The sequence below is a fragment of the Cyprinus carpio genome, chromosome A4 (genome assembly GCF_018340385.1).
Source record: "Cyprinus carpio isolate SPL01 chromosome A4, ASM1834038v1, whole genome shotgun sequence".
Classification (NCBI taxonomy): domain Eukaryota; kingdom Metazoa; phylum Chordata; class Actinopteri; order Cypriniformes; family Cyprinidae; genus Cyprinus; species Cyprinus carpio.
The window spans coordinates 35,287,877-35,307,362 of NC_056575.1; the positions used below are offsets into that span (position 1 = coordinate 35,287,877).

The 19,486-nt window shown below is 35.9% G+C and overlaps 1 protein-coding gene across 1 annotated transcript; it reads right to left on the bottom strand.

Moving 5' to 3' along the window:
- Window positions 1-5,182: 5,182 nt before the first annotated feature.
- LOC109066588 (shaker-related potassium channel tsha2-like) lies at window positions 5,183-16,690 on the bottom strand. Its single transcript, XM_042745815.1, has 2 exons — window positions 13,472-16,690; window positions 5,183-8,961 (listed from the first exon to the last, which is right to left on the bottom strand). Exon 1 carries the CDS (start codon window positions 16,382-16,384, stop codon window positions 14,948-14,950), a length of 1,437 nt encoding a protein of 478 aa, XP_042601749.1. The 5' UTR covers window positions 16,385-16,690; the 3' UTR covers window positions 5,183-8,961; window positions 13,472-14,947.
- Window positions 16,691-19,486: the final 2,796 nt, after the last annotated feature.

A 19,486-nucleotide genomic window follows, 5' to 3' on the forward strand; every position in this document is an offset into this window, starting at 1 on the left:
CCCTTCTGTAACAGAATACTCAGTCCAACACAGATCCAGCTGCCTTACACAGCATTTCCAGATCACTGTAGACCTGGCAGGAGCACTAGTTGGTCTCCAGGAGGGAACCAAATCCTAGAGCAGCATATTCAGACCTATCTGGATATTGCGTATCTTGCTGATCTACCAGACTTCATGTTAATAGATTTCATTGCTCATGTACAGAGTCTCTTCACAAGATGGCCGGCAGTCCGGAGTCTCTTCACAAGATGGCCACCAGTCCAGAGCCTCTTCACAAGATGGCTGCCAGTCCAGAGCCTGCTTATGTCATGTCGACCATGCCTAGAACCACAAAGTCAATCCCTAGGCGTTCGAGACTGGCAGCCAGAGTGGAGGACCCACCGCTGGTGTCGGTGCGAGCTACTGGTAGCTCGGCGGCCATGACACACTCGAGCTCGCTTGTCTCAGCATCAGCAATCACAAGGCTGTGAGTTCTGACTGTGATGGCTATGGCCATTATTTGTGTTTGTTCTGCACACATCGCCGTAGTTCCCCCAGAGGTGGCAGCTTCCACTGCAGAACCTCCCGAGGCGGTAGCGACCGTTCCAGTTCCCAAATTCAGTCTTGAGCCTGCTTCAGTCCCAGTGTTTAGTAATGAGTCTTTTCCAGTCCCAGAGTATAATAATGAATCTGTTCCAGTCCCGGAGTTCGGTGACAAGTCCGCTGCAGTCCCAGAGTTCGGTAATGAGTCCGTTCCAGTCCCAGAGTCTGGTGATAAGTCTGCTCCAGTTCCAGAGTTTAGTAATGAGCCCACTCTCATCCCAGGGTTCAGTAATGTGTATGCTCTAACTCCAGATTTCAATAACAAGCCCTCTCCGGCCTCTGAGTACAGTCCAGTGTCGGCTCCAGCCTCTGAGCTCATCCAGGATCCCAATCTCACCCCAGAGTCCAACCAAGAGTCCGCTTCCGTCCATGAATCCAATCCAGAGCAACCCCGCACTCCATTTGCCATAACCCCTGCCTAGGAACTAATTTACAGACACACCGTGTTTCCAATCAAGAGCTCTATTTAGGTCGCACTCTCACACACTCGCATTGCTGAGTATTGTTTGTTTTGATGTTAGCCATCCCGTGTCTCAGTGCTTCCCTTTGCTTTGCCTTGCCTTGTCTGTGTTTTGTGACCTCGGACTGTCGGTCTAGTTTTCTGCCTGCTCTGACCATTTGCCTGTTTTATGGATTGCTCTACTGTCTCGCCCTGTTTGACTCTGTTTGCTGGTAATTTGACCCCTGCCTGTTCTTGACTACGCTGTCTACAATAAAAGCCTGGACTTGGATCTCCTACTCTGTCGTCACAAGCCCTTTTGTAAAACACCCACACCTGACTCCAATTAGACACTCATTATACAGAGTCCCCTTTCAAAATATAAGTAATCACTTTCATATATATAAACACCATATTAAATCACATGTCAACAATTAAATTCTGCATTCAAATTCAAAATCATTCAAACTTAAGGAACTGTAGAATTATCAGGATTCATTGAGTTTGTTTATTTTAGAAGCACATTTGTATTGGTCATAATTCATTTTAATTATTAAAGGTTTTCTTTCAATGTTGAATGCTGTCATCATTCTCTGTGGTTGCATAAATATGCCAAAATATAGACACAGCCTGAATGAACCAAATTAGCCTTGTGTGTTCTTTGTGTAATTTTACTAGGCCTAAAATGATTCTAAATGAAAAAGAAATATGAACTTGCCCTATACATTCAATTTATTCTGACTAAAATCATGTAAAGTCAAATCAAGTCATTGTAATTGCGACTCAGTGCTCAAAAGAATGAGCTTTGCAGGAGAACACAAAGGCAGAATTAAGCAGAACTGGATAAAAGACTTAATTGCCAAATTAAGATTCTGTATTTGATTTTCTATCAAATCAAATCTGGTGGAATAAGTGCTTTTCAATAAGTAATTAATGTTGACAGTAATTCAGGGTCTATATTTTCCATCTAAAATGAGTCAGCCACAACAAACTTTCTACTATGTACATACTGTAAATCAGGGGTCTCCAACACGTCGCTTGCGAGCTACCAGTAACTCGTGGCCTGATTCGAGGTAGCTCGCCAAGACATACTTTTCATGCAGTCAGAGTTAGTCAGTATAGACAGACTTCCCACCCCATCCAATGCAAATTATTATTATTTTTTTTTTTACATATTGGCCATGAGGTTATTTTAACTATTTTAATGACCATTAAACACATATTTGATTATCCCAATTTAAAAAACTTGCAGTAAGAGTCAGACGCAGGTGCAAAACACAGAGTAAGTTTCCTTTTGTGTCAAAACATAACTGAAGGCGGACTGCTGAGAGAAATTATATGGAAGAATATATGATTTTAAATTGTATGAATGCATTTTCAGAAAAGTTTGGTTGGCATTTTATTTTCTTCTTCCTACCATGTAATGCATGTGTTTGTAAGTGCAGTGCTCTTTACAGTTGTTACCGGGGAAAAATCTATTGTTCCATATGCGCCAACTGCTGTCAAACAGTGAATTTACAATTTAAAATTATCTGAAATGTTGATACATTCTAAATCATCATAATAAATAAAAAAACAAATTAAATACAAAAAATAATCCCTACTAACATTTTAAAAAACAAAAATTTACTTAAGGTCAAAAATGTAAGGTTTATCATTTTATAAAACTCTTTTTGGTCAAAATATTATTTGAACATGTGGTAGGCCTACATGTCAGTTGATAACATGAATATTTTTTGTTAGTTTCTGAATATTTCCAGTAAATTTTAACTATACTATGTATAATGGTTTGGATTTATAGATTATTTAAGAGATTTAAGTATTGTATAACATGGGTAGCTCTCAACCACTTTCATTTTTAAAAAGTAGCTTTTGAATGAAGAAAGGTTGGTGACCCCTGCTGTACCAAGGTGAACATATTCAGACATATTTGCACAAAATCTGCACACTTGCTCTGATTTCAATAACTAGTGTTGTAGGTCTGACAGAAACATTGTATTCAGCTTTGGGAACACCTTGATGTCACTTCCTGTGACCTACTTTTTCCCTCAAACAATTGAAATTTTCACAAAATGCAAAGAGAACACTTACTTGGGATCACCAATTAGAGGGCTGCTGTCTGGATGGAACCAAGTTGGGGTACAGATTTTTAAGAACATTAAAAGAACATTAAAAGTGACTTTTAAGAACATTAAAAGTAAGATGTAGAATAGTTGTGCCCTGCTTACTCGGGGTCACCAATTAGAGGGCTGCACTCTGGATGGAACCAAGCTGGGGTACAGAGACAATGGTGCACCATTTTACCATTTCTAGTAAGTGAGCTATGTGTCAAAACAAAAGAGCTGTACACACCAAAGTATTCAGGGATGTTTATGGTAATGATCAGTAATAATATCGTAATGTTAATTTTATTTACTAAAAATGAATGTTTATCATCAACTGTGTCAATCTCCTTTAATGATGTCATGTATACATATATTTAACTGCTGCCATATTTGTGTACATATAATTGCGTCTCGATGAACTCTGAATACCTATTCAGCATATCTGTACATTTAACTTTCCAAAGTCAAATAAATATATGTCTGAGACCACTCAAAATCTTAAAACTTAAAAATAAAGAATTATATTGAAAGCATTTGTTGGATAGATAGATAGATAGATAGATAGATAGATAGATAGATAGATAGATAGATAGATAGATAGATAAGAGATAAATAGATAGATAGATAGATAAATATTTTCTAAAGATATAATTTAAGTTACAATTGTGATGTTTTGAGCGTATATACATAAGAAGTATGGTGAATACCAAACAAATATTATGTGAACAAAACTTTTTCAGTTTGGATTTTAATCTACATTTGATAACCCTGGTGCAAAATATGACTGAGATATGCCATAAAACTTAAAATAAAGAAATTATATTGTACATGTTGGATGTAGATGATAGATCCTAGTACATAGATAGATTACTAGATAATAGATGCCTTTTAATAATAGAAGTTACGATTGTAACTTCAGTGACTTTTATCGATCTGAAGAAAACAAACACTGAACTGAACTTTTTTCAAAATTTTGACGACAGATCCTGTACAAGTCTTACTGTAAATGCCTTTTGTAGAAGACGATTAACTTCAAACTATCATAAAAAAAAAAAAAACAATCTTACTGTAAATGCCTTTTGTAGAAGACGATTAACTTCACACTTTTATCGATCTGAAGAGAACAAACACTGAACTGACTTGAGCAAAATTTTGACACTACCGTTTTTTAGAGCTGCCCAAAACCTATTCTGCTATTTCGTGTTTATCACTGTGAAACTGCCTTGAAACAATCTATATTGTACAAGGTGACTCGACTAAATGTAGGAGAGATTCGACTAAATAGGAGATATATATATATATTTATTGCATATATTCTGTATATATATATATATATATATATATATATATATATATATTTATATATACACACACAGATAGATAGATATATAGATAGATAGATTACCTCAGGTATACAACATACTCTCTATAACAACATCAAAATTACTGTATACCATACATTTACATCATCAACTAGACACTTAATTCATGACCCTGCTGGGTAAGAAGACTAGACAGAGGACATAACTAGACATTAGACATTTTAGCAGACTCCTCCATTTTAGCAAACTCACTTAAGGTCGCTGATGTATTTTACATGATAAATGGCTAATGATTCAATACAGAAGCAGGAAGAACATAACATCAGACAATTGTTAGTACAGGAACTACTTATACACATCATACTGGACACATGTACAGTGTTAACAAAGTGCTAAAGCTCTTCAGATGGACATCAGCAGCTATACGCACACAAATGCAGTATGAAAACACACAGGAGGGGACAATCTGACACATTTGTAGCTCAACACCATGTCCTAACCATACACAACATGTCACAATCACTATCTCTGCTTGTTTTATTAGTCCTGCATCATGCAGGGTATACCCACCCACAGTGAAATCTCACTGGTTCAAAATTCTGCTTTCACGTAAACATCAGATATGTTCTGATTGGTTACGACTGCATTGTATTGTGCAGCATTCTTGCTTTCAGCAGAAACAGAAAAAATATGTTAACTTGTGACTGTTTAGCACAGTGTTTTATATCAGGGTCTAATTTTTTTGGGGTGACTTGAACCAGATCTGATCATTGCCATGTGGGTTTATGCTAATGCATTCAATAAATGTTAACCTTAATCAACAGAATTTGTGGCATAATGTTTATTATCACAAAAAAATTAATCTAAGCTAAGGTGAGAAATTTTCAATAGTTGTGAATGGGGACCATTTTTGGAAGATTTAAAAGCAAAAATGTAAATCTTATAATTTAAAAAATAAAAAATAAATACTAATTAGTTATGACAACTACAGTGCAGAACTGAATATAACTTTACAAATATGCCTTTTACACTAAAATCATGTCTGTAATATTGAAACAGTGAGTATTTTAACAGTTATGGATAGGCATTGTTTACTGCCATTGTAAGTGCCTTACTGTAACCCAAAAGAAGTTGTGTTTGTGTGTGTGTGTGTGTGTGTGTGTGTGTGTGTGTGTGTGTGTGTGTGTGTGTGTGTGTGTGTGTGTGTGTGTGTGTGTGTGTGTGTGTGTGTGTGTGTGGTAATCAACATTATGCCACAAGTGCGGTAAACTGAGTTTACCTTGTACTGAACCCAAATATTTCTTTAACTGCAAAAAAGTGAGTTAATGAATTAAGGGATTATTTTCTGTTGCACAAATGCTAAAATGTTGATGTGAAGAGACTTTATACTGGCATTGCTGAAAAGTTGAAACATGGGGATCAATCCTTTATAAACGCAGGATGTTACATGAGCATATATGAAGAATATTACAATCCCAGGAAGACTTTGAGTGCAATACATTCATATTACAAAAGGAATCAGTGACATCATAATCTCAACATGCATGTTCTAGAATGGATAGCAATTTCAGCTGCGTTCTCTGATGATATGATACATGATATAAGGCACTAGTAAAGAAATATATTTACATGAACGGAAAGTTAACATCATGTGCAAAGCAACAATGATACTTCAGTCATTGTATTCATATGATTTATCATGCATTATTGCTTACTATGAACAAACAACAGACACATACGGTACTAAACTGTGCAACACTGCCTGTTTTATAATTTCTCACAATGGTTTCATAAATACACGATCAGCTTATGTAATGGAGTGTTTGAGAATATATTTCCCTGCTTTGAATATATACCACTTCATTTATAAGTTGGTATTAAAGGAAAATGTCAGAAATGCATGCTTTGCACACATATTAGGCAACAGTGTAGTTTCATGTGTGAGTACATGCAGTCGACAGTCAGCAAAGATATGATGAACATCTATGAACTATCTAGCATTATAATCACATGTGTGGATATCAGGGATGTGTAGGGAATGATATGAGCATTATGAAAGGCGCGCCCCATTTGAAGAATCATGACATGATGTGATGTGCAGCCTGTGTAAATATGTGATGCTCTTCAAAACTCACAAAATGTCAATGTCAACAGCATCTGTAACCACAAGACTGAGGAGACCAGGGTAATTGTGATATGTTTTACACTTTCCTTCTGCAAACTGTTGTAAATCTACCTGCCATTTTTTATAAGAAACATCTGATTTATTACAAGATGATCATATTGCAGTCTAAAGCAAATTATATTAAATCACTTTACCTCAAATAGGAGCTCACTTCAAAGTAACAGCACTTAATTATTAATTATTCAAAGTTATTATCTTCCTATTATTCACTTTAATATTTGACGTAAATTAAGCAAAGTAAGCTTTTTCCTGTGAATGTGCAAGACTGAAGAATTCTAGAGAGTCAGTGCTGGTTGTGGATTACTCAAATGAATGTGTAAGTAAGTAAATGTTTGTATCACAGCTCGTATCAGGCCTAATCACTGGGCTGCAGCCAACATGAAAACCATGTTTCAAACACTTGATTAAAGCTGTGCAATTTATATTGATCACATTAACACAGCATTTATGCTAAATATATAATGATGGACCAAATATAATAATGATTTATAATACACAAATTAATTGCTCTAGGTCTGTGTTTCTTGGTGAATTGAATTTTTGACACCATTTATGTAATGTAATTGAAAAAATATTACTGTATAGTGAAAGTTTATATAAACTGTTTTGTAGGAACTATGAGTGATGACTTGAATGAATCAGTGATTCAATTAATTGAAATAAACTATCCATTAAAATTAATTAATGCCAGCTATTACTGCTCTGTCTGTCATATTGTAAACCAGTAGCAATGTCCAATTTAGATGCAGAGAACAAGTGATACATGTTTATTTATCTTTTGCTTGTAAATGAAATGAAATAATGAAAATAATGGCAATGTGAAGAAACAACAAAATAATATATTGGGTGCAGAACATTCATTTGACATGATGCAGATAATCATACAGTATTGATGTTAGTCAAGATTTTAGGAGCCAAAATGTGTTTGTGAGCAAACATGCATGAAATAATTACTCATTTAAATAGGGCAAATGTGTTTATACAAATTTCATCTAGAAAAATCTACTGCCATACAATAATTTCTCAAGTATCATCATTAGCATATAAACTCTATCACATTGCAACTTCCCATATTTTAGCTAATAAAATGTCTAGATTTAAATGTCATAGGCCTACATACATAAGGGAACCAGGGAAAATACATTTCAGTCACTTTAAATCGGTTCTGGGGCGTGTTGGGATGAATTTTTACTTGCCAGCTTTACATTTTGTAATTTTTCTTGACTTTTTGGATTAAATGATTGCACAAAATCAGGATGGACAAAGCCAGGACAACACACATCCAACATTGCCGACAGTAATGTGGGGAAATGTGACATACTGTAAGCTTGAGCTGTTTCCAGAAATAAGGCATGTGAACTGTTTGATGTGACTCAACACAGTGAGGTAAATGCACAGTAAAACAGCCAATCAGGACAATGAGGTAGATGTTTTCAATGATGGGAGATTCTGAAACTATAAAGACACAAACCTGCAGAAACCTTGTGTTTCAGTGTTTGTACCACATAAACAACTCAAGGAGGAAATCATGACAGAATTTCTACATGTGTACACATTTCCTTTTCACCGCAGGCAAAATAAACAGTGGAAAAAAGAAAGAAAATGTAAAATGATTTAGCAAAATTTTTAAAGAAGCTAGAAAAATAACCTTTCACCAGTTTAACTGATTCCTTTTTAATATAAAAACTATGATACTTTAAAAAAATAGATATTTAACAATGTTAACCTCAACAGTCAAGTAATTTGTTGTCATTTATAGTTGTTCCCACTTAATATGACTACTGAGTTTGTTGACAAAAAAAATAATAAATTAACATAATTATCAAGATTTATTTCATGCCCAACTTTCCATGCATGCCATAATTTGTTTTGGTATAGCACATGATCTGTAACGTTTAAACGTGACATACTGCTGGTCTGAAGACACATATTCACATGTACATACTCACAAACACCTGTCCCAGTAGCATGTTGTTGTTTTGGGGGCAGATAAACATTAGGATGCATCTCACAATTTGTTTGTGCATGTACTCTGTGATTTCAAGTAAATAGTTTCTACCTCAGTCCACTTCAAAGCATCTTCTTTATATTAACCACGTTGTCCTTATCTCCTCATGGTTAGATTCCACATTTGACAATTATATTCCTGTTGAGGCACTGAACATAATTTCTTTGATAGGAACAAATGAATGCTGTTTAAATGCAAACATGAAGTTTGTTTTGTCCCACGTAGTGCTGCTCAGGTGAAGGTTCATATTGGCCTTGACGATACTCTGCTGCATGTATGTGCAGATCTGTAGGACAGGAAGTCAATTTTCATGACTGTACCTGTAAACAAAAAGACAACAGAACTCATATTAGAAGATGCTTAAACCTGTTGTTTTATTGTGTATTTTAGCACAACTGGAACACCCAGAAGCCAGGACCAGAACTTGATTTTAGAGTACATTAAATACAGGCTATATTACAGGCTTTTATAAAAAGAGTTCTTGGATGAGATAAAAAACTATTAATACATTAAGACAAACGGGGGTTCACATAATATAATATAAAATAAAATAATAATTATTATTGAATATGACTAGGTTCCTAAATACAACAGTGTTAAAATAATGATTGAGATTGAGACACAATCACAGCTAAAAAGAGATCTAAGCACAGTAAAGTATTGCCACAAGGTCGATGCAAAGACAATTTGTTTGTTTTTACTTTGTTTTTAATTTCATCACTAAAAGTGGTCATAGTTAGTTCTTGTAAAGTTTAAACTCAAGTGTGGATATGGATACCATTAAAAAAGCAGCTACTGTATTTCAGCCGGTATCACGGTGTGCTCTGTTTTTTTTGTTTGTTTGTTTGTTTGATTGATTGTTTTTTGGATGTTTCAGCAGCAGCAATGTGATATATTTTCTTAAGAGATTGTTTGTCATATTACAGTTTGAACTGTGATCACAATATACAACCAAATCATCACATTCTAATTTTTTTTACCATAATATATATATATATATTTGATTGTTTTGTTTTGTTTTTTATGTTTACCTTCATGTCATGTCACCATTAACTGAAATCAGAGAACCATGAATATGCAAATGGTTCTCTTTTTTATGTCAAAGGCTGCCAAAAAAAAAAAAAAATGTTAATCCCTGCATTAAGACATAATTGTTATTTAAACTGTGTTTTTATACATCATGTTATTATTTGTATTGCTGCCTTTAATGGTATAAATACTTTATAGTAATGAATGAGACTTCATTTGTATTACAAAATCAGAATTCGGGGGATAAATGTGTTGATTATGTGCTTAATAATTAGTTATTTTAACTGCAACAGCAGTACTGAGTGTGAAACTTCTAGCAGTAACAGCACCGGCAGTAATAAAACTTACAGCAAAACCATTAACAGTAACACCACCATTGAACAGCAACACCATCAACAGTAACACCACCATTAACAGTAATATCACTGTCATTAATGCCATCGACAGTAGCCACAGGTAGTAACACCACCAACAGTAACAGCATTAGCAGTAACACCATCAGCAGTAATGGCACCACCAGTAATACCATGGACAGCACCATTACCATTAGTAAAACCACCATTGACAGTAACACCACTGACAGTGACACCACCAACAGTAATGCCACTGACAGTAAACCATTAGCAGTAACAGCACCACCAGTAGCACTATCAACAGAACCACCACCAGTAGTAACGCCACCATCAACTGTAAGACCACTGACATTGACACCATCAACAGAATCAGCACTGACAGTACCACCATCAACAGTAACACCATCAGCAGTAACACCATCAGCAATAACGGCACCACCAGTAATACAATAAACAGAACCACCATCGGTAGTAATGCCACCATTGACAGTAACACTATCAACAGAAATGCCACTGACAGTGACACCATCAACAGTAACACTATCGACAGTAAAAGCACTGGCAGTTACTCCACTGAAAATAACACCACCAATAGTAACACCATCAGTAGTAATGGCACCACCTGTAACACAGTATCACCACCAGTAGTAATGCCACCATTGATAGTAAGACATCGACAGTGGCACCACGGACAGTATCGTAATCAACAACACCATTCAAATTAGCCCTTTAAAAATTATAACATTTAAAACTAAAATGTAGCATGTAGACTTTTCTCAGTTTTTAGATGTTACCCAAGATTTTTTTTTTTTCTCCACTACTGTCACCTGATGGAGTTTAGCTTTTTTGCCACTGTTGCCTTTTGCTTGCTGAACTGAACTGAATTGTGCTGGATAATGACACTAACATTGCAACATCAACACAGTTATGAAAATGAATTGAAACAACATTGCACTAAATTGAGCTGAATAATGACACTGGTGCCTTCTTAGTGTTTTACAACTGATTAATTTTACTATATTAACACTGTTATTTTTCTGTTAATTAATGTGATACTGCTTTAAAACAATTGGTACTGTATAATACAGCTACATAAACATCATGACACTGATTGGCTGATGGCACCACAAGAAGTTCTTAAACCTTTTTGGTGCTATTATACTGCAGTAACACCACAGATATTAAAATCAGTGACAATTGTTTTATTGTAAATTATTAAATTGAATTTTATTTATTTAACTTTTTAGTTATTTCAGTTTCTGACAGGTTATTTATACAACATTTTACATTTTACTGTACAAGTATAAAACAGACTTTTATGCATCTTTTATTACTTTTTTAAACTGTAAAATGTCTGATTATGGAGCACTGATATTTAAAAGAATAATTACATGTATTAAATAGATAGCCATACAGCTTTGGAATGACATAAGCATGAGTAAATAATGGCAGAATTTTCATTTTTGGGTGAACTATCCCTCAGTCAAGCTGAATCAGTTTTAATAGTTAAGAAGAAACCCTAACTAGACTGTCTTAGGAATATCCACACCATGTTGCCATGTAACCATGTAAATATCACCCCTGTGAAAGCCAGAGCTAAAGCCTTGCTGTTTCATTTTCACTGCACCAACAACTGCAGCAAGCCACAAAGTCACATTGACCTATTCAACACATGTGAGCTGTAACTCAAGCCAATAGCACGAGTGCCACACATGACAACAGCATTATGCTGTCGCTCTTATTGTGTCTTGCTCGCCATATTTTCCAGCAGAAAAAAAACCTGCGCCTGTCAGTGTGTATTCAGATCCTTAGAAAGTGTATTAAGGGACAATATTCCTGGGCCATAAGGAGGGATTTGAGAGTCACATGATGGCCACTAATCAACTTTAAGTGCCAAAGGTTCCTGGATTATGAAAATATCCACAGCTTGAAATAACATGACCTTTGATTAAGTGAAAATGGCAGTCAAGTGTGTGTGTGTGTGTGTGTGTGTGTGAGTGTGTGTGTGTGTGTGTGTGTGTGTGTGTGTGAAATCTATAAGCTTAACACACAATACAATATGACGTCAGGGGTCTTTATACGTCTCTCTTATTTCAGTATTTTTTCCCATGTGACCAGACCAGCATTCCCTCATAAAACATTATGGTTAGTGCAACACACATGGTTAGTGCAATGTTAAAGTGGGTCAGGAAATACCCCCACTCTCTCCTCATGTAACCTGGCACGGTAGTTCAATGGCTGCAGTGGATTGAGCCTGGGTTACGAATATGTATTTAATATAAGATCTATTTATTAATCAACATTATTTGTGCTGTGCACTGCTCTGTTTCTGGAACTAGTTTGAGGATTCTCTAATTGGACTGATGCATTAGAATGCACATTTGGTTGTTTCCCCAATGACTGTTTAATATAACTGGATGCCATTTTAACCTTAATATCAGACAGATTTCAGCCATTACAGTAAAAAAAAACAAAAAAGAAAAAGAAAATTACATATTTAAGGTTTTATTTGAACTATTTGAACTATTTAATCTGCATTATCTTATTATATATTACAACATAATATAGTGACAGTTCCGCTGAATTTGTGATAAAAAAGTGATAAAAAACACGCACATACTGCCCCCTAGTGTACACAAAGGGGGTCAATTTTAATTTGTGTTGTTGTTTTAGAATAATTTTTTTTTTTTGTAATCTGCATACTGCAAGACTTATCTCCTACACTTTTACTTTTTAAATAATTATATTTATAGACATAGACATACTCATATTGTTGTTCCTACATAAAAACAGGAATTAATAACAGTATATGGTATATTTCTTAACCAATAAAATAATTTGATTTCTTTCAAATTAGTTCAAAAGTAATATCCTGCAAACCATTACGTGAAAGAAATTCTAAAATATATTTCCTCTTTTTGTGGTATTTATTTATTTATTCATTCATTCATTCATTCATTCAAAATTTACTAAAATGCTTTGGCAAAATATTTTATATTTTTATGATTGTTGTAGACTGTATAGGAAGAATGTGTTACCAGGAATTGTTGATTGTGATCATTTTTTATTTATTTTTTTAAAGAGAAAAGACTAATAAGTTTGATCCTGTTCTTTTACACATTTTATTCAACAGATCCTAATTTTCAAATTCTAGACCTCTATTTTTTGTTTTTATAAAATAAATTGTGCAATATCTCATATCATTTAAATTGTCCATGGACAAAAAAAAGTCTATGAAAAAAAAATCTGTTTTAGTGACATAATTCTTAATATTTCCAGTTTATACTGTTTGCAATTATTTTGTTTGTATATGGGCCTAAAATTAATGCTTTCATATATTATTATTAGAAATAGTACAAAATATAAATATTACTCACAAATAGCTCTAAAATACTTTACAACACATACAGTACACAGTTATTTTTCATGGATGAGCAGTATTACATACCTCTTCCTTTTTGAACTCTTCTTGTTAATGTGAAAATCCAATAAAAAAGGAGCAGAGTTAAAAAAAAAAAAACAAAAAAAAAACTTGCAGTTAATTCCATTTTCAGTTAGTCCATTACTGATGCATGAGTTGATTCTCCTAGTCCAGTCAATAGATGGATGAGTTTTTCCTTCCTCACAGTGACGTTGTGATGAATCCCTTTTTGTGCGGAATCCATGATCCCCTTTGATGCTGTTGCAGTGCAAAAATGTAGACGTTTGTCCATTTTTACGGATGTGGACTATATGGTGTTATATTGATACTTTCTATTCACATTTGATATATTGGATAAGCCTCTGTGGGCTCTTTTAGTTTAACTAGGCCTAATAAGAATGTAAACCTGCCTACCTTTTTTTTCTATTTAACTGAATTCATTAATGTATCTTGTTTTAAAATAAAAGCACCAAAAGCCATCTTTCATGTGAATAAATTAAGGGAACAATAATTTCCCCCATGTCTCCAGAACCGTCTGGAAAGTTGCTATGGAAACACATTTAGTATCTTAAAGACTGCAGTTACTACCTTTTTCCACAAGATAACGCTAGTGTATAAATAAAATAACTCGTGTCCAGATTTGAGCGCACATTGTTGAAATCGAGCCTCTCCTCATTCATTCCCTACACATCTGTTGATAATATGAAGAAATGAAGCTTAACGTTGCTTATCAGTGTAAGTCTATCCCTGAAGTGCTCTACATAGTTCGAGTGAAGTTATCAAGTGATTTTAATTGAATAACCTTTCAATGTTAATGCAAAGCCACTGATATTATGACAACCTGAAAATGCAGTGTGAACCTAAATTAAAAATCAAAAAGCTGGTTTGCTCTTCTACTTATCGTCCTCAAAAAAGCACGGAGATATGTATCTAAAATTTTCCAAATGTAACGTTACACAACTACCTTTTAAAATGGTAATAATAGTGCCATTTTTAAATAAGCTGGGGCATGTCTTTTTTTCTCTCAAAACGACCTTGCAGTTGAACTTTCCTCGTTAGAAAACAAATAACAAAAACTGAAATATATTGGTCCTACTATTTCTTTCAAATTATCCATTTGTAAACTGTATCGCACTGTCACCAAATTTGTGGAAAACTAACGGATCACGAATTTGCGGACAAACAGTAGCCTAGGCTATACAAATAAAGTGCTACACATTGATTTGATTGAGCTTGCTTATATATAACATACGTTCTATTTGATTCTCTTTTGATTTTTGCGCCTATAACTAGCCTACGTCTCGCGCTTCGATGGTTTACAATCATAACAATGGAAGACAGTTTAGAAAACAATCGCACGTCATAGTAAAATCCACTGTAGTCGTTTCCAAATTAAGTGTTCCTCAGATTATTACACATGTACTCAAGCCAGCGCAAGGGATGAGGATGTACTCACAGAGAAAGGTGCGCTTCTTTGGGTTTATAATTGTTGGCGTTCTACATTCATACATCAGTAAGCTTCCCTGTGTATGCTTTGTGGGGACTGCAGTTGGTGTACTTGACTGAGTCTCTATCCTCTGAATCCAAATAGTCTGATTTAGAAAGGGACGGTTTGCTGTCACTCGTTTTAAATTCACCAAACGAGGGTTGCTGCTGGCCACAGGTTACATGCGTGTACTGCATCTGCTCCTCGTGCTCGGTCTCCCTGTGATAGAAGTAATTGAAATTGGACACGATGACGGGCACTGGAAGCGCAATAGTGAGCACACCGGCGATGGCACATAAAGAGCCCACTATTTTGCCACCGATGGTGACTGGGCACATGTCCCCGTAGCCCACAGTTGTCATGGAAACCACTGCCCACCAGAAGGCATCTGGGATGCTGCTGAACCCCGAGTCGGGGTCGTCCGTCTCGGCGAAATACACGGCGCTGGAGAACAGTATAACTCCAATGAAAAGGAAGAATATGAGGAGACCCAGTTCCCGCATGCTCGCTTGCAGTGTCTTGCCCAAGATCTGAAGCCCTTTCGAGTGTCTGGAAAGCTTAAATATGCGGAACACCCGCACCAAGCGGATGACCCTCAGGATGGCCAGAGACATCGCCTGCTGGCCGTTACCCTGATGCTCGGCCAACTCCAGACCCAAAGTGATGAAGTAAGGAATAATAGCCACGATGTCAATTGTGTTCATGATATTCTTGAAGAAGGCGGGCTTGCTTGGGCACGCGAGAAACCTCACGAGCAATTCAAAGGAGAACCATATTATACAAAGGGTCTCCACAATAAAAAAGGGGTCTGTGAATGGATTGGGCTTTTTTGAACTAGCAGTTCCATTGGATGCGAGGTGCTCCTCATACATTTTCCCGTCCTCTCTAAACTCAGGTAAAGTCTCCAAGCAAAAGATGACAATTGATATCAAAATGACAAGCACCGAGACGATTGCGATGCCCCTTGCGGGTCCAGAGCTCTCGGGGTACTCGAACAGCAGCCAGACTTGTCTCTGAAACTCGTTTTCGGGCAAAGGTCGCTCTTCCTCTTTGATGAAACCCTCGTCCTCCTTAAAATTCTCAATGACTTCTTCTCCTAACTCGTAGAATTTGATCTCCTCCATAAAGATGTCCACGGGAACATTGACGGGTCTCCTCAGCCTGCCTCCAGACTGATAGTAGTAGAGAATGGCATCAAAACTCGGTCGGTTCCTGTCAAAGAAGTACTCGTTCCTCAGAGGGTCGAAGAAGCGCATTCTTTTCCTGGGGTCACCGAGTAAGGTGGCTGGGAACTGCGCCAGTGTTTTTAGTTGGGTTTCGAAGCGCAACCCGGAGATGTTGATAACCACCCGCTCGCAGCACTCCTGGTCTGCCTGTTCAGGGTCGTAAACATCTTGGGACAGGGCTGCCAATGCCACAGTCTCGTCGAGGTTCTCCCCGGGCACCACAGTCATGTTTGTCCCCTCAACAGGGCGAGTCGTTTTTGCGCCCCGGTTCTCGCGCTGTTTTTGGAATATGGTTAGAGCACTTGTAGAGCGGCGCGTGTAGCGTCACTTCGCGCGCATTTTCCTCAAGAAAATTTCTCCACATTCCCTCCCCAAGCTGAAGCTGACAGTCTGGTCTATTGGCTGTCACATTCACAGCATTTTAAGCAGCAATGCCCTCCCTCTCTCACTCGCGCTCTCCAAGCGCTATGGCAAGCCGTTGTAACATTTACTCCTTTAAACAACATAAAAAATGTTACTGGTGCTTTTTGTTTTGTCATTAGTCTAATATTCTAGTATTCTAAGTATTCCTGTTAAGATCATATCTTTTTCAGTTTCACTAGCAACTAACTATTCCAGATGTGGATTGATTAATATTTTTGGAATAGCTCTACTTAAGTAGACCTATAAATATTTTACTTTACTTAAAGGTGGTACCCTTTATGTAATTAATCGAAGTTGCCATGTTTTTATTATTATGTTCTTATAAGCTGTTAATCAATAATTACCAGAAATGCACATGAAAATAATCTAATAACAACTGCAAAACTCATTCAACCTGAATTGATTAACAGCATATTCTCTTAATTGTAAACACAAATAGTCACAATTATAATACAGGATAAACCATTTAACTAAGAATTAGGATACAACGCACATTAGCTGTATCACAGTTCAGAGGTTTCATTATTTGAAGGCTGTAATTCGAAGACTGAATGCGTCACAGCTAGGGGTGTGCGATATATATTGTCTGCGATAATATCGTAATTGTTGTTTTAATGATGTGCAATTTGATATTATCGAGTATATCACAAAAACCAAACAAAACACATCTACAGAGTACATGCGTACATTACGTGATGTAGTCTAGAGTGCGTTCTTTTTTACTGCATGATTCACTCTATTAAAATACATTTAGAATGATCACAAAATTCAAGATATGGAGGCAGAAAATGTATATATTTATATAATTTCATATATTTAATCAATATCACACGAAGAGTGTTTTTTTCCTCCAAAAATCAGCATGATTACAAATCAAGTGATATAGATTTTTATTTTTATTTTTTACAGTAAACAAGAAGTTAATCAAAATACTTATGTTTTAGACACCATATTGGCAGTTTTTGCACTATTTTGCCAACAAAAATAATTCCAAACACAGCCATAGCACTGTTTTGCGTCTCTGAGCAACATGGCGGTGATTTGTTCCTGAATGAATCACCCGTTTAAATGATTCGGTTCAACTGCAATGACTCGCTTATTAACAGTGACTTGCTGCCACCTACTGGCGGTTTTAATTTCACATTTAAGTGAAAGTGAAAGTCGTGACATTTGCCAAGTTTGGTAACCCATACTCGGAATTTGTGCTCTGCATTTATCCCATCCAAGTGCACACACAGCAGTGAGTAGTCAACACACACACACACACACACATCGTGAAAACACCTGGAGCAGTGGGGAGCCATTTGCTCCAGCACCTGGGGAGCAGTTGGGGGTTCGGTGCCTTGCTTAAGGGCACCTCAGTCATGGTATTGAGGGTGGAAGAGAGTTTTACTCCCCCCACCTTCAACCCCTGCCAGTAGACTCAAACCTGTGACCTTCAGGTTACAAGTCCGACTAATCATTAGGCCACAACTACCCAAGTAAAGTATATAAAGTAGCTGCATTAAACAGTATGTAAACACATCTGAATGTCACTTCAGATGCAGTTTCTGTGTTTCCTCTGCATTGCAAAGATGAACTTTGTTACTGATTTCATTTGCTTGGTAACAGCCCAAATACAGTATCTGATTAAAAGACTGATTGTGACTGATTAAATGTAAGAACTTGACTTAAAAGATGATGCACGCTTTAAGAATAAAAAAATGGCTTTATAAAAGTAAAAATGCCCATAAAAGGTAAAAATCAATTTAAACTTACTGGAAAAGATTAATTTCTATCTCTGCTTTGAACTGACAACCACACAGAATATGAAGAATAATAAAAAACTTTAGGAGTTCACGGTAGTCCAAAAGATACCAGCACAATAACAGACACAGTAAAATATTGTCTAATTATCGTTATCTATAAAATCCCAGAAAATATTGACATATAATTTTTTGTCAATATCGCACACCCCTTATCATAGCAGCATGAAGAAGGCTATCCCATTTCAAAGGCTCATTTAATTGTGTCCACAAAAAGTGTCCTTTGTTTCCAGGCCACAACGGATACAATTAATGGATCCTCAATGGCCCAGACTATACCAAGATTCATTTCATACATACCTGTATGACGACAAGATTTTTGGAGAGAAAAAATGCTGGATTACACATTTAAATATAAGTATTGAGTTTCAACTTACCCAAAAATCTAACTATACAAATGTAAACACACACACACACACACACACACACACACACACATACACACACTTTAAAGCAGTTCAAATGTTTATTCTTTTAATTATGTAATTAAATGGACCAAGATAAACATATTTAGACACCCTGTTTTGTTTTCAGACAGCTATATCTTTCAAGTTCAGTATAAATGTTACTGCTGCTCATCAATGGTACCTGTCACAGTTGATAGTTTGTCTCGTTTAACAATGCTCGGTTTAACCTTCATAAACTTTGAAGGATGCTGCCCCTGAATTAGAACACAGATATTATTTACAGAATCACAAAGAACCAATTACATTTTTGCATGTTGTTGTCTGACAGGATAATAAATGTAGGCTGTATGTTAAAGAAAATGTACTAGTAACATAAAAAGAGATCAATTTCATTTAAGGACTAAATGCAAAAAAGCTTGCCATAGAGGTCTGTTTCTGAATGTACACATTTAGAGTTAATATGGGAATGCACATTGCAATACAGCTGATGTTTGGGAATAATATTGTTTGCACAATTTAAACAAACCATTATTTGCATAATCTTTCATGGCAACATTTAGTTGCTTTGAAGTTAGTTTATAATTTCATTGGTATTTTATGGTTTATAAGTTATCGGAGCACAAAGCGCAATGTCTCTCTACATTTTAGATTCTTCACATTCCTGGTTAGATTGTGCTTCATTTTAAACAGTATTT

Bases quoted from the DNA above. Each gene is read 5' to 3' on its own strand.
- LOC109066588 (XM_042745815.1), bottom strand. From the start codon at position 16,384: ATGACTGTGGTGCCCGGGGAGAACCTCGACGAGACTGTGGCATTGGCA.